Genomic DNA, 16,411 nt, shown 5'->3' with positions numbered 1-16,411 from the left:
AGGCCTGTGTCAAGGGATTTGTTTAGCGGGAAGCTGTGGGCTCAGAAAGACTCAGCCTGTCTCCTGATGGGTGGGGCTGTGTTCCTACCCTGTTGGTTGTTTGGCCTCAGGTGTCCCAGCACTGGAGCCTACAGGCTGTTGGGTGGGGCCAGATCTTGGGGAGAAAATTGCAGTCTCCAGGACAGCTCACACCAATGAGTACTCCCCAGAAGTACTGCCACCAATGTCTCTGTCCCTGCAGTGAGCCATAGCTGCCCCCCGCCTTTCCTGGAGACCCTCCAGTACCAGCAGGTAGGTCTGGTCCAGGCTCCTATGAAATCACTGCTTTTTCACCTGGGTCCTGGTGTGCATGAGACCTTGTGTGCACCCTCCAAGAGTGGAGTTTCTGTTTCCTCTGGTCCTGTGGATTTCCTACGATCAAACCCCACAGGCCTTCAAAGCCAGTTTGCTCTGAGGGCTCCTCCTTCCCATGCCAGACCTCCAGGCCAGAGAGCCTGACATGGGGCTCAGAACTTTCACTCCTGTGGGAGAACTTCTGTGATATAATTATTTTCCAGTTCGTGGGTCGCCCAACCAGTGGGAATGGGATTTGATTTTACTGAGTTTGCTCCCCTCCTACCCTGTCTTTGTGGCTTCTCTGTCTTTGGATGTAGGATATCTTTTTTGGTAGGTTCCAGCATTTTTTTTTTGTTGATGGTTGTTCATCAGTTAGCTGTGATTTTGGTGTTTTTTTGGGAAGAGGTGAGCTTACATCCCTTACTCTGCCATCTTGTCTCCATGGTGGTTAATTTTCTGTAAATGGTATTTTAAATTTCAAATGCCACTTGTTTATTATTGGTCTGTAGTGAAGCGATTGGCTTTTGCATATTAACCTTGTCTCCTGCAGCCTTGTTATAATTGCTTATTATTAGTTCCAGTAGTAGGTTTTTTTTGTTTTGTTTTTATTTTCGGTCTTTCCATAGATGGTCATTCTACAGTTACTTGCAAACAAAGACAGTTTTGTGTCTTTCTTCCCAATCTGCATGACTTTGTTTCCTTTCTTGTGTTTCTGCATTAGCTAGGACTTACAGTGTGCTATTGAAAAGCAGTAGTGAAAGGGGACATCCTTGCCGTACTCCTGATCTTAGTGGGAAAGCTTCTCACCATTAAGTATGATGTTAGCTGTAGATTTTTTGTAGATGTTCTTTATCAGGTGAGGAGGTTACTCTCTATTTCTAGTTTGCAGAGTGTTTTATCATGAATGAGTGTTGGATTTTGTCAAACGCTTTTTCTGCATGTATTGATACAATCGTGGTTTTGGTTTTTCTTCTTTAGCCTGTTGACATGATGGATTACATTAATGGCTTTTTGAATGTTGAACCTATCTTGTGTACCTTGAATAAATCCATTTGGTTGTGGTGTATAGTTCTTTTTACACATTGTGTTGATTTTATTGGCTAATACTTTGTTGAGGATTTTTACATCTATGTTTATGAGATATTGGTCTGTTGTTTTCTTCTCTTGTAAATGTCTTTGCTTGGATTTCATATTAGGATAATGCTAGTCTCATAATGAGTTAGGAAGTGTTCCCTCTGCTTCTGTCTTGTGGAAAAAAAAATTGTAGAGCATTGGTATAATTTCTTCCTTGAATATTAGGTAGAATTCACGAGTGAATCCATCTGGATCTGGTGTTTTCTGTTCTCTAAAGTTATTGATTCAATTTCATTAAGTGATATAGGCCTATTCAGATTGTTTCTTCTTGTGTGTGTTTTAGCAGATTGTGTTTTTGAAAGGAATTGTCCATTTCATCTAGGTTATCAAACTTGGGGGCATAGAGTTGTTCATAGCATTCCTTTATTAAACTTTTAATGTCTATGGGAATCTGTAGTGATGTCCCCTTTTTCATTTCTGTTAATAGTAATTTGTGTCTTCTTTATTTTCTTAGGCTGGCTAGATGCTTATTGATTTTATTGATCTTTTCAAAGAACCAGGTTTTGATTTTGTTAAATTTTTTCTCCATTGATTTCCTGTTTTCAATTTCATTGATTTTTGCTCTAGTTTTTATTGTTTCTCTTCTTTTGCTTACTTTGGATTTAATTTGCTCCTCTTTTTCTGTTTTCCTAAGATTGAAGTGTAGATTATGGATTTTTTTTTTTTGCCTTTTAGTGTGCCTTGTAATTTTTTATTGAAAGATAGACATGATATACTGGGTAAAGGAAAAAAATAGACTTTTAGTAATATAGCGGTAAGGGGGAGGGGAAGCATTCTATAGTCTTGTGATTAGGTTTCAGTCTTGGTGAGGCTGTGTCCCCTGTACTGTTTGGGCTTGTCCGGTACTAGATTTTGGTTATGCATCTTTGGCAGGCCTATTTAGATGCTCTGTTCTCGTTGCATCTTATCAGGTGGCACACTATTTTGATTTAGTCTCATTACTGATTCTGTTCACTTGATTACTTGATTATGGTGGTGTGTGTCTGTGTTCTCAACTATAAACTTCTGTTTTCTTTTGTACTTAATAAATATTTTGTGGGGAAGAATTAGAAAATTAGAAAAATATTTATTCTTCATTATACCTTCAATTTATTCACTTATTTGTATTGTCTAAGTATGGACTTGACAGTTTTCTCTTTATTTAGCGGGTTATAATCTTTAACCATCATTATTTGTCCCAGATTTGGGCATTGAGAACCCCTTCAAGCTTCTTCTGTTTCCTTTTTACGATCTCAATAATCCTTTGAGCTTTTTTATTTAAAAAAAAAAGTTTGTTTATTTATTTGTTTATTTATTTGTTTATTTATTTATTTGGCTGTGTTGTGTCTTAGTTGCAGCACCTGGGATCTTCGTTGTGGCATGCAGGATTTTTTGTTGTGGCTCGCAGGCTTCTCTCTAGTTGTGGTGCGGGCTATTAGAGTGCGCAGGCTCAGTAGTTGTGGCACATGGGCTCTCTAGTTGTGGTGCACGAGCTCTAGAGTGTGCGGACTCAGTAGCTGTGGTGTGCAGGTTTAGTTGCCCTGCAGCATGTGGGATCTTAGTTGCCTGATCAGAGATCCAACCCGCGTCCCCTGCTTTGGAAGGCGGATTCTTAACCACTGGACCACCAGGAAAGTCTCTGAGCTTTTTTTTTTTTTCTTTCCTGATATAAGAAGATGGTCCAGGTTCATCAAATAATTTTCCTATCTCAGCCCTGGATTCAGCCATTACTTTAAGGAGCCCTGTTTATTTTTAGAAAAGAATGATGTTTACAAGTGAAGATCCAGCTGCTAGGTGTGCTCTTGGGGTGTTGTTCCCGTGCATGTATACATACATACATATATATGCAGACACATGGATATATATACACAAACACACGTATATATACATATATACTTTATATATCGATATGCCCATATATATACTGATCAACACATATTCACATTGACACGTTCAATCCTTTTAATCCTACACCACAAGATTTATCCAAGTGTTCTCCCTTTCTGATAATGCGAGACCTGTCATAGTTAGTATTTTGACCTCTTAAGCTCTGCTGACCTTATTATTTAATGGCTACCTTTATTAAAGTACTTAATTGTCAGGTACTGTGCTAAGTGCTTTTGTTATCTAATTTGATCTTCTCAACAACACTGTAAAAGCTTTACAGAAGGAGAAATGGAGACTAAAGGAGATCATATAATTTTCCCATACAACCACTGAATGACCGAACTAGGGTTGGAACTTTGGTCTATGTGAATGTAGTGTCTTATACTCCTAACCATTAAACTATTTTTAGCTAGTGCTACTGTAAGCACATTTCTTTTGGCTTAACTCCTGAAGGAGTCGAGGATTGCTGGTTTACAGGGTATGCATATATAAAATTTTGATAAGCCCTGATATATTACCCTCCAAAAGGTTGTACTAGTCTGTACCTACCAACATGGAGAGTGCCAACTTGCTGGCAATCTCCCTGACACTGAATATTGTCTATTATTTTAGTTTTGTGTAGTTTTGTTTTTTTCCTTAATCAGTTTTGAAAAATCCTTGTCCCTCTCCAGTCTCTTCATAACGAAGCCTATTTGATTATATCTGTTCTCTCCTCAAAATTGTTTTATTGTTTTCTCTTATCCTTAGAAAACTATCCAAATGTTTCAGCATGGCGTTCAAGGAGGCTCTTTATGATACGGCCTCTCCCAACTTTCTGTACCTGAGTCCTCAGTCTATGATCCAGCACGCCACATCTATTTTAGTTCTCTAACCACTTTCTCTTGCTTCTGAGTCTTTGTGTATATTGTTTCTTCTGCCTAGAACACCGTTTTCCACTCCCTCATTCTCTATCTAGTCACCTTGCTCTTTTTAGCCAAGTTTTACTTATTTTTCAGTTCGCAGTTTAGATTCACTTCCTTTGGGCAACCTGTGGTACCTTTTCTACATGGTTTATTAAATTGAAATCAAAGGAAACCTTACTGAGATATTAACTGTATCTGTGAAAACTGCCAAGTAAATTAAAAAGTATAACCAGCTTTCAAAATCTTATAATGGTTTATGGCAAACTACAATGTAGTTTAATTGTGTTTTTTTCCATAAAGTACCTGCCAGCCTGTCTGGACTTGATGCAAAGGACATTGTGGCGGTGCTGAATGAGGAGGGAGGCTATCATCAGATCGGACCAGCAGAGTATTGTACTGACTTCTTCGTGATGTCCGTGACCATAGCATTCGCCACCCAGTTGGAGCAGGTGAGATGAGTGATTCATGAAGAACTTGAAAACATTTTATTTTTAAAATCTGTCTTTTAGGTATTAAAAAGACTTGCAAGTAGACTTACAAAAATAATTTAGAAAAATGTTTTCTTTCATATCAGAAAGCATTTTTTTTTTTTTTTTTTTTTTTTTGCGGTACGCGGGCCTCTCACTGTTGTGGCCTCTCCCGTTGCGGAGCACAGGCTCCGGATGCGCAGGCTCAGCGGCCATGGCTCACGGGCCCAGCCGCTCTGTGGCATGTGGGATCTTCCCAGACCGGGGCACGAACCCATGTCCCCTGCATCGGCAGGTGGACTCTCAACCACTGCGCCACCAGGGAAGCCCAGCATTTTTGTTTTAGGAAAAGAATAAATTGGGATGATCTTGGTAGTAAGAGAATAAATTAAATCTCTTAGAATTTAGAGGAAAGACCATAAATAAGCATTGTTTCACATTGTATTCTGTGACATTGTAAAGACTGTTATGAAATGATTTTTTTCTAAGTGTTAAATACTTTACTTTTTGGAGAAATATACAATGTTGGGAACATTGTCTCAGTCAGACCTTATTAGCTGTCAGGTCTGGGATTAGATTTTACCTTATTTACACACTAACAAATTAGCCTAAATGCTGCCAGAAGACAGAAGATTCTTGGGTCAGAGAGAAAGGAGTGTACTGCTCTTAGCACAGCAAGCAACATGAATATCAGCATATTTTTTTCAGTTCCCCCTATCCCAAGTCCCATGGTGGTGACATAGAGGGGCTCAGGTGGTTGCTCCACACTCATTGGGAGTGTGTCACAGCTGAGGAACACAGAACTTAGGGAATGTACGACTTTTACTGTAAGTAGTCTAGGTCTTTGGGAAGACATGTTACTTTATCAAAGTTATGAGCTGCATAAACAACGCTGGGAGATGGCCTGGATAAGAGTGGTCAGGGCCTTGCATTCTTGTTACACTCAGCAAGAATGTGCAGGGATGCTCAGGGCCTGTGGCCGATTGCTTCCTCCCAGCAATGGCTCAACACAAAAGTAGCTGTTATTTCATTGTCCTTTTCAGGATCGAGTCCAGTTTTTTTGACATTGTCCAGTTTTTTTGACATTATGTTGATCTATAGCACCTGAAATAAATTAATACTTTAAAAAATAGAGGATATGGCTTATGACTTTAAAGTTATCAGACTATTCACTTTCTTAGAGGTTTACATTTCCCAGATAATCTGCATTCGTAAGTGAAATATTGAGTTAGTGACCACACTAAATCTTAGTAAGATCTATCAGGTAAAGATTTTTCTCAGGAAATGTGTTTAGCTCTGTCACACTGAATTCATGCCCACTACAAAAAGTACTTTTTACATATACGTATTCTTTGAGCTTTACTCTTTCTCTCCCAATTTGGTACTGTCATTTTCTCATTGACACTATATATATGTGATTTTGTCTCTCTCCATCAATTTTCTTTTTTTCCTCTCTTCATAAAGCTCTGCTTGTGGATTGCCCCGGCTTAATGTGTCACCCTGGTTGGGGGGGAAGCTAGATGTCCACTGTCTGTTCATTAACCACATCAGAACACACATTAGATAGTGAGTCCACTGTGTTTTTACTGTGTTATTAAATACCTGCAAAGTATTTTAAATTGCTACTTTATTTTTAAAAATATTTTTTCAACTCCCTAGGAAGGCATAATTTTACTTGTGTTATGTTTTGTGAAATAGGTATGTGTTCACTACTTTGTTAATGTTGTACTTAATCCTAGCACAACTTTAGGGGATTATTATTTTCATTTTTGAGGTGAGGAAACCAAGTTTTGAGAAAGTTTTTTAGCTAGTAAATATCCTAGGCATTTCTGGCCATATGGTCACTCTCCACATTCTCTTGTTCCCATATTTTGCTCTGTTGCCTCTGAAGGGGTTTTGGAGTAAGATCAATTTGAGTTGGAATCTAATTCTCACTACTTACTGGCTTCTTTAACTTAGGCAACTTACTTAACCTTTTTCAGGCTTGAATTTTCTCAGTTGTATGGCGGCAGTAGTACCAGCCTTGTGGGTGTGCATGAGGAATGAGATACAACTAATGTGCTTAACACTATATTTATATAGTGAAAGCTTGTGGTAATTGACCTACTGAATCCACAACTAAAATTAATACAGTTTTTGGCTAATACAAAGCAACTTTTTAGGACGAGTCACTCAGTTTAGTTAAAAATAAAAAAACAGATTGATGTCTGGCAAGCTATTTGCTATCTCTGATAAAAATTAAGCCAAGTAGGTTCCTCAAAAGATTAAATAGAATTACCATAGAACCCAGCAATTTCACTACTGGGTATATATCAAAAGAATTGAAAACAAGGTATTCAAATAAAAACTTGTACATAAATGTTCATAGCAGCACTATTTACAGTATCCCAGAATATCACAGAAATAACCCAGATGTCCATCTATGGATGAATAGATTAACAAAATAAATAAATACACACACACACACACATACACACACACACTCACTCTGGAGTATTATTTAACTATAAAAGAAATGAAGTACTGATACATGCTACAACAAGGATGAATGTTGTAAACATGCTGAGTGAAATAAGCCAGACACAAAAGGTCACATACTGTATGAGTCCATTTATATAAAATATCCAGATGGGCAGACCCATAAAGACAGAACGCAGATTTGTGGTCACCAGGGGAGGGAGAAGTTATGAGGGAGCAGAATGGGAGTGGCTGCTCAGTGGTTCTGGTGTTTCTGTTTGGGGTGATGGAAAAGTTCTGGAACTAGGTAGCGGTGATGGTTGCACAGCATTGTGAATGTACTTAATGTTACTGACCTGTACAGTTTTTAATGGTTAAAATGATAAATTTTCTGTTATGTGTATCTTACGATAATTTTTTAAAACACAAAAAATTAAGCCCAATAATTTATTCATCCCTTGATACTGCTTAGTATTACTTGTTTGCTTTTTTCACTCTTTATGGACAAGCCAAGGATTTTAAAAAATAGCAGTTTAGTTTTTTTCTTCTCAAGCTAGTCAAAGGTAGTGTGAGAAAGCATCTAGTGATAAACAAACATACCTTTCAGATGCAAATAAGTGACTTAGAACATTGATACTGTAAAGTAGTAGAATGCAGGAATGAAATTAGAGTAAGAATACTGGATTGTGATAATTTTGCTTCCTTTTTAAATATTGAAATTAGGGCAAAAAACCTGTTTCTAAATCCAAGGATGATAAAGGATTTTTAAAAGCATCTCTTCTCTTAGTGGGAATAACTCAGAATTAAATGTGCTATGAAATATAAAAGTGCTATCTTTATTTCTTAAAATTTTTATTGCTTTCTGACTATGGAAGAAAGTAAAAGAAAATAAAAGTCTCTTTTAATTAAACTCCTCAGAAATAATCACCCATAAGGGCAGTATATTCTTTTCCTCAGATATTTTCCCATTCACATAATAGCTGACTATGTGCTAGGCAGACTTGTATTATCTCTTTTAATCCTTCCAAGAACCCTAAGAGAAATGGAGGTACAGAGTGATTAAGTACTTGTCTAAAGTCTCATAGCAAGCCATTGGTGGAGCCAAAGTTGAGGGTCGGGGCTTACTCCAGAATTTGTGCTCTCAGCAACTAAAAGTGTATAGGTGCTGGCTCTCAATAAATATAAATCTACATGATTAAAATCTACATGATTAAAATCTAATCAAACAAATACAATTTAAAGTATAGGATTAAAGTAATAACTTGCTGGGCTTTCCTGGTGGCACAGTGGTTGAGAGTCTGCCTGCCAGTGCAGGGGACACGGGTTCGTGCCCCGGTCCAGGAGGATCCCACATGCCACAGAGCGGCTGGGCCTGTGAGCCATGGCTGCTGAGCCTGCGCGTCCGGAGCCTGTGCTCCGCGACGGGAGAGGCCACAGCAGTGAGAGGCCCGTGTACCGCAAACCGCAAAAAAAAAAAAAAAGTAATAACTTGCTTTGTATATAAAATATATTTAATATAAAATAAATAACTTTATTGACTATTTACTGTGTGCTCAGTACTGGGTTGTTTTAATCTAAGTGGTTAGTACTTTTATTTTCAAACTTAACAGACTTACAAACTGTCCTGTTAAGTTTTTTTGACTTAAAAATATTTTAGGTAACTTTCATGTCACTATATCATTATTTAGGAGCCATATTGTTTGATAACTATAATATTTTTAAGCCATCTCCTGTTGCAGAACATGTCAATTACTTATAGTTTGTTACTTTTAACAATGTGCTAGAAAACATTAAAGGTCCGTTAGAAGGTATTTTGCATTTTATGGGACAAGGATCCCATGTCTTCATGTCACATGGCCAGGAAACTACCAGCTTTGAGAAGTAACACTCCTAGTATGGAAGACACCCTTTTTTTTTTTAAATTTTATATTATAAAGCAACTATAGTTGCTTTACAATGTTGTGTTAGTATCAGGTGTACAGCAAAATGATTCAGTTATACATACATATATATCTATATCTATATCTATATCTATATCTATATATCTATATATATATATATATTTAAGTTACTACAGAATATTGAGCAGAGTTCCCTGTGCTATTCAGCAGGTCCTTATTGGTTATCTGTTTTAAATATAGTACTGCGTATATGTCAATCCCAAACTCCCAATTTATCCCTTCCCCCCACCTTTCCCCTTTGCTAACCATAAGTTTATTTTCCATGTCTGCAGATCTGTTTCTGTTTTGTAAATAAGTTCATTTATATCATTTTTTTCCCACATATAAGTGATATCATATGATATTTGTATTTCTCTGTCTGACTTACTTCACTCAGTACGATAATCTCTAGGTCCATCCATGTTGCTGCAAATGGCATTGTTTCATTTTTTTAATGGCTGAGTAATATTCCGTTGTATATGTGTACCACAACTTCTTTATCCATTCATCTGTCGATGGACATTTAGGTTGTTTCCATGCCTTGGCTATTGTAAACAGCACTGCAGTGAACATTGGGGTGCATGTATCCTTTCAAACCATGGTTTTCTCTGGATATATGCCCAGGACTGGGATTGCTAGATCATATGGTTGCTCTATTTTTAGTTTTTTAAGGAAACTCCCTACTGTTACCCTCTGAGCCTATTTGTGTGTGGATGATTTACTACCTTTACTTTATGTTTGCTTTTACTGGTGAGCCTTCACATTTGTAATTTTCTTGTTTCTAGTTGTGTCCTTTTCTTTTCTACCTAGAGAAGTTCCTTTAGGATTTGTTGTAAAGCTGGTTTGGTGGTGCTGAATTCTCTTAGCTTTTGCATGTCTGTAAAGTTTTTGATTTCTCTATCAAATCTGAACAAGAGCCCTGCTGGGTAGAATATTCTTGGTTGTAGGTTTTGCCCTTTCATCACTTGAAATACATTGTGCCACTCCCTTCTGGCCTGCAGAGTTTCTGCTGAAAAATCAGCTGATAACTTTATGGGGATTCCCTTGTATGTTATTTGTTGCTTTTAATATTTTCTCTTTGTCTTTAATTATTGTCAGTTTGATTAACGTCTGCATGTTCCTCCTTGGGTTTGTCCTGCCTGGGACTCTCTGCACATCTTGGATTTGGGTGACTATTTCTTTTTCCCTGTTAGGGAAGTTTTCAGTTATTATCTCTTCAAATATTTTCTCAGGTCCTTTCTCTCTTTTTCTGAGACCCCTATACAGTGAGTCCCCTACATACGAATGAGTTCTGTTCTGAGAGTGCGTTTGTAAGTCCTATTTGTTCATAAGTCCAATGAAGTTAGCCTAGGTACCCAACTAACACAATCAGCTGTATAGTACTGTACTGTAATAGGTTTATAGTACTTTTCACACAAATAATACATAAAAAACACAAAAAATGAAGAAAACTTTTTTTTTTTTTTTTTTTTTTTTGCGGTACGCAGGCCTCTCACTGCTATGGCCTCTCCCGTTGCAGAGCACAGGCTCCAGACACGCAGGCCCAGCGGCCATGGCTCACGGGCCCAGCCGCTCTGTGGCATGTGGGATCCTCCCAGACCAGGGCACGAACCTGCGTCCCCTGCATCAGCAGGCAGACTCTCAACCACTGCGCCACCAGGGAAGCCCCGAAGAAAACATTTTTAATCTTACAGTATAGTACCTTGAAATGTATGGTAGTACAGTACAACAGCTGGCATACAGGGGCTGGCATCAAGTGAACAGGCAAGAAGAGTTACTGACTGGAGGAGGGAGAGGAGGTGGGAGATGGTAAGTCTGAAGGACTCTCAGCAATAGTTGGAGGTTAAGCTGCAGTTTCACTCATACCTGACATTGATGGCACAGGTTCTGGTTCCTTGCTGGAACCAGATGCATGTTCGCATCTCAGAAAGTTCACAACTTGAAAGTTCGTATGTAAGGGACTTACTGCATTGCGAATGTTGGTGTTCTTAATGTTGTCCCAGAGGCCTCTGAGAGTGTCCTCACTTCTTTTCATTCTTTTTTCTTTATTCTGCTCTGTGGTTGTGATTTTCACCATTCTTTCTTCCAGGTCACTTATCTGTTCTTCTTCCTTGTTTATTCTGCTATTGATTTCTACTAGTGTATTCTTCTTTTCAGTTATTTTATTGTTCATCTCTGTTAGTTTGTTCTTCAGATCTTCTAGCTCTTTGTTAAACATTTTTTGTGTCTTCTCAATCTGTGGTTCCATTCTTTTTCCAAGACCTTGGATCATCTTTCCTATTGTTACTCTGAATTCTTTTTTGTGTAGATTGCCTATCTCCACTTCACTTACTTGTTCTTTTGGGGTTTTATCTTGTTCCTTTGTCTGGGACATATTCCTCTGTCATGTCATTTTGTCTGTGTTTCTGTGATTGCAGTTTCCATTCTGCAGACTGCAGGGTTGTAATTCTTATGGCTTCTGCTCTCTGCCCCCTGGTGGATGAGGCTGGTCTTAGTGGCTTGTGCAGGCTTCCTGGTGGGAAGGACTGGTTCCTACCTACTGGTGGGTGGACTTGGGTGTTGTCCCTCTGGTGTGCAGGGCCATGTCAAGGGGTGTGTTTATCAGGAAGTTGTGGGCTCAGGAAAGCTTTAAGCAGCCTGTCTGCTGATGGGTGGGGCTGTGTTGGTTGCTTGGCCTGAGGCATCCCAGTACTGGAGCCTACAGGCTGTTGGATGGGGCCAGGTCTTGGTGAGAAAATGGTGGCTTCTAGTAGGGCTCATGCCAATGGGTACTCCCCAGAAAACAACCACCAGTGTCTTTATCTCAGTAGTGAGCTACAGCCAACCCCTGCCTCTACAGGAGACCCTCCAACACCAGCAATTAGGTCTGGCCCAGGTTCTTATGAGGTCACTGCTCTTTCCCCTGGTTCCTGGTACACACAAGAACTTGCGTGCACTCTCCAAGAGAGAAGTTTCTGTTTCCCCTGGTCCTGTGGATTTCCTGCGATCAAATCCCTCTGGCCTTCAACTCCAGATGCCTTGCAGGCTCTGCCTCCCGATTCCAGACCCCCAGGCTGGGGGTTGTGATATGGGGCTCAAAACTTTCATTCCAGTGGGTGAACCTCTGAGATATAATTATTTTGCAGTTTGTGGGTTGCCCACCCAGCAGGTATGGGATTTGACTTTATCATGATTGTGCCCCTCCTACCATCTCCTTGTGGCTTCTTGTTTGTCTTTGGATGTAGGATATCTTTTTTGGTAGGTTCCATTTTTTTTTTTTGTCGATGGTTGTTCAACAGTTAGTTGTGATTTTGGGTGTTTTCTTGAGATGAGGTGAGATTATGTCCTCCTCCGCCATCTTGTTCCACCCCCAGTAAACATTTCATTTGTGAAGGGCTCCATTTTCCCCCTGCAGCAGCTCCTTACAGTGGGCGGAAGACAGCCTTTTGTAACTTAATTTATAGGTCTCCAAGTTTTATAAGTGTAGCTACAAAGCTTTTTTTTTTCCCATCAAAAGAAGTTATAGTAAATAGCTTGGATTAAGATTTCTTAAAAACCTTCTCTCATTTACGGAGAGGATGGTGGAGTAAGGATATGTGGAAATAAGGAAAGCTCAGTGTAAAATATTTGACCACTTTCTTCTAAAAGAACTTTTATGGAGTTTTCATTGACTAGTTGAATGAAACATAAGCTTTAAAACAACATTGATGTATAAAAATATTTTAGTCTCTGTGCTTGTGTAAGATAAACCTTTAAAAATTAAACTAGTGATTTGGTAGTAATTTGGCAGAGATTTAGAAATTTTGAGCTACTAATTTAAGGCTTGAAATAAAAAATCATTTTAGCAAATATTTTTGGAGTTTGTTAGACATCTTTAAGGATGTTTAGTGGTTTATAATGTAATAATCATTATTTTCCTTAAATATTTAGTTAATTCCATGTACCATGAAACTTCCAGAAAGACGGCCTGAGTTTTTCTTTTACTATTCTTTACTGGGAAATGATGTTACAAATGAACCCTTCAATGATTTGATCAACCCAGACTTTGAGCCAGAGAGAGCATCTGTTCGAATACGTAGCAGTATAGAAATTCTTCGTGTTTACCTGGCTCTTCAGTCTAAACTACAGGTAGGTATGGCAGAAAATTGTTTCCTGTGAGATGATTTTTTAAGCATTAAAGAGGTACCCAAACTCTGTCTTATTTCTGAAGTGGATATCATCTTTCTGCCACATCTTTTAATTTTTTAGGAATTATCCTGACTTGTGCAGTCACAGCATGACAGTTACTTCAGAATTTTAGGAGATATACCGCCTTACTTTGTTACTGTGGAAAGAGGTAGATCAGTTATCGGTCATCTATCATAAAAAGTTGTACCTGGAGCTTAAAGCTGCGGGCAGGAGGCAGGTTTTATTATTGTTAGTGGAGATTAGCTGTCACCACACAGATCACACTCTAGATTTCAGAATTTATACACCTTATTGCTATTAAAATCAAAGAGATAAAACAACTTTCTAAAACCTGTTCTTCTATTTGGTAGTTTTGTAAACCAATTTTAAATTGGACTTTATTTAAAAGTGAACCTTATCTAGTCCAAAATTACTTTTCTGTTTGTTATGATTAATCTTAATCAGACTGAAATGGGTGGTGAAGTAGGGTGGGGTAGTCATTTTTTTTATAGTAAAGTGATCATTCATTAGACTTTGCTTGCATTTTGAGTGGATAGTGAAAAGAGGCATTAAGAAATTTTAGTGGAACTAAATTTTAGAGGTGGTTCTGCTAAATGCAAGGTATTTAGAAAGTTGAAGGTTATATAAAATGAAATGCAGGAAAAAAGCACTTTGAATTTTATCTTATAAAATTCCTTACCAAAACTATTGACTTATTTATTAGTTTGATTCTCATGGACAATTTAAGTCATAAAAATCCTTTCTCTCCAGCCCATTAAAAATATCACACCTAATAACATTAGGACTGTTATAAGTCATTGCTGATAGTAGAATTTAAAGTATTTTTATGTAATGACTGCATATTGTTCATATGAATACTAGGTTTGCTGTGGCTTCAATGTAGTAAGGGAAAAGAATAGTTATGTGACACATATCTGGAGAAGCCTTTTTTTTTTTTTTGGTCATTGCAAAAGGTGGTAATGTTGAAGTTTTGATGAGCTAGCAGTGATTAATGGTACATTCCACCACCCCAGAGGTATTCTCTTTTACCTTTCACTGTTAAGCAGTCTGTTTTATATATAAAGTTTGAAAAGCAAGAAAAAAGAGAAAGAAATATTCATGGTGTTTTATGGGTGAATAAAACAGAATTATTTGAGTTTCTTTAATTTCCAAATAGGGCTGGACCCATTCACTTATTTTTTAAGAACTGTGTTTAATGTTATAATGGAAATAGAAAAGATGCTTGATGTATTTGTTTTCTGCTTAAATTCATATATTCATGATATAATTTGCATATGTAAGATAGCATAGTACAATATTAAAGTAACCATAGCTCACCAAAGAGACAGAAAAGAGAACGTGATAACATAGGAGTGTACAGTACTGAAAGGAAAAATGAAAAGAATTAATAACTTTATTATTGAGTTCTGGGTAAATTTTGTGCTTTAGCAACAGTTTTTAACAATCATGTGTGAGTATCTTAGCCACTGCAGGTCAATAAGATAATCTGCATTCTGTTTTCCTTCTATGGATCATTTTATAACTTTTTGTTAAGTTTGTGTGTTTAGAATAAAGGAGAAAATATAAAGCCTGATGTTGATTTTCCCTGTCATATTAGATCCACCTCTGCTGTGGAGACCAGTCACTTGGAAGTACAGAAATACCCTTAACCGGACTACTAAAAAAGGGTAGTACAGAAATCAACCATCGCCCAGTCACAGTTGAAGGTGCTTTTACTCTTGACCCTCCAAACCGAGCCAAACAAAAGCTTGCACCTGTTCCTGTGGATCTAGCCCCCACTGTGGGAGTGTCTGTGGCTCTGCAGAGAGAAGGCTTAGATGCCCAGGCAAGTAGTGACCCTCCTTCCCCTCCTCTAGCTTCTTCGATGTAGTTCATGATTAGTCACAAAAGTTGAGCTTCAGAAGCATTACCCCGCATAAGAAAGTATTTATTACTCTTAGGTAGTGGCCTTCATTATATGATAACCTCCTCTCCAAAAAGACCCTTCTGAAAAGTGCTATGGCTTCTGCCGCATTTCATAGGTGACACTGTCCAGAGCCCTTCAGTCCAGTCTTTTCATGTAGTGAAAACCATTCCCCACACCCCCAGCTCGTAGTCAGTAACTGTGGCAGAAGAGGGACTACGGTAGAGAATATTTTTAGACCCAGTTTCCAGTAATTTGCGTTAATGGATCCTTTTTGGTTGACTCAGCCTTAGCTAAGATAAGGTTTTTGGCTCAGTGTTTTATAGTCCTCATACTGTCTGTAGGCAATAGAGACATTTATTTGAATATATATGTTTTTTGATTATATATAGCCCCAGAATCAACTTTAGTGTCATGTTCTTTTAAAGAACTGATTTTTATGTAGGCTGTGAACTGAAGTGGGAGTTTAAAAAGACATATATGCGTGTATTTTTAGAGGATAGTGGAGCAAAGGAAGAAAATCATACTAGACTTCTGGGTTTTTGGTTTTTTGTTTGTTTTTTAGTAATACAGACCTTTGTATTGCTTTGGTAGGAATAACCATTCCCAAGGACACCTATGCCTGACTTCTTTTATTGAATATCCCTTCTTATGCATTAGGATGCATTTTGATACGGAGCTCTGGATATCATATTTCCTTCCTGTTCATCTTCCTTTTTCTGGTCCTAGATGCTATAAGAAAATTTGCAAATTATGAAGAGAAGTAGACTAGGAATATCCAAACTGGGAAAGGAAGCTAATATTTTTTAAAAACAACATCACGATTTTTGCTTAATTATGAAGGAAAGTTCTTTGCATATTATAGTTTATTTAAAAATTGTTTTTAGTCTTTAATTGAATTAAAGACCCAGAATGAACATGAGCCACACCATTCAAAGAAGACAGTTTTCACCCCCACAAAGGAGAAGACACACAGTGGGCCCAAGTCTCCACGCGTGTCCCCTGTTCCACCTCACAGTCAGTCACCTCCAACAAGAGACGACGCAACAGAAAGTGAAGTGGAAAGCTTACAGTATGATAAGGACACAAAACCCAATCCAAAGGGTAAAGTATTCTTTTCATAGATCTATCTTTTAGGTATAGATTTTTCAGCCATCTAATAAATGACTGTGCGAGTTTTCATGGGTGCTAAGTAAAAATTGAGTTTTTTAAAGAGTCAATGTAAAAAAAATAATCAGA

At 38.0% G+C, this 16,411-nt stretch overlaps 1 protein-coding gene across 2 annotated transcripts in view; it reads left to right on the top strand.

The window, feature by feature from the left end:
• CEP120 (centrosomal protein 120) overlaps positions 1 to 16,411 on the top strand; it is a 79,238-nt gene that overhangs the window by 14,793 nt on the left and 48,034 nt on the right. For both annotated transcript variants that reach the window (XM_081233274.1, XM_081233273.1), the window contains exons 5-8: positions 4,539 to 4,687; positions 13,012 to 13,209; positions 14,867 to 15,094; positions 16,060 to 16,276. In XM_081233274.1, the coding sequence (XP_081089400.1) occupies positions 4,539 to 4,687; positions 13,012 to 13,209; positions 14,867 to 15,094; positions 16,060 to 16,276 (792 nt within the window). The remainder of the gene's footprint in view (positions 1 to 4,538; positions 4,688 to 13,011; positions 13,210 to 14,866; positions 15,095 to 16,059; positions 16,277 to 16,411) is intronic.

Source organism: Mesoplodon bidens (assembly GCF_964165515.1).
Source record: "Mesoplodon bidens genome assembly, chromosome: 4".
In the NCBI taxonomy this organism is placed as follows: Eukaryota; Metazoa; Chordata; class Mammalia; order Artiodactyla; family Ziphiidae; genus Mesoplodon; species Mesoplodon bidens.
Note: the sequence above shows the minus strand (reverse complement) of the source record. Positions and strands in the feature narration are given on the sequence as shown.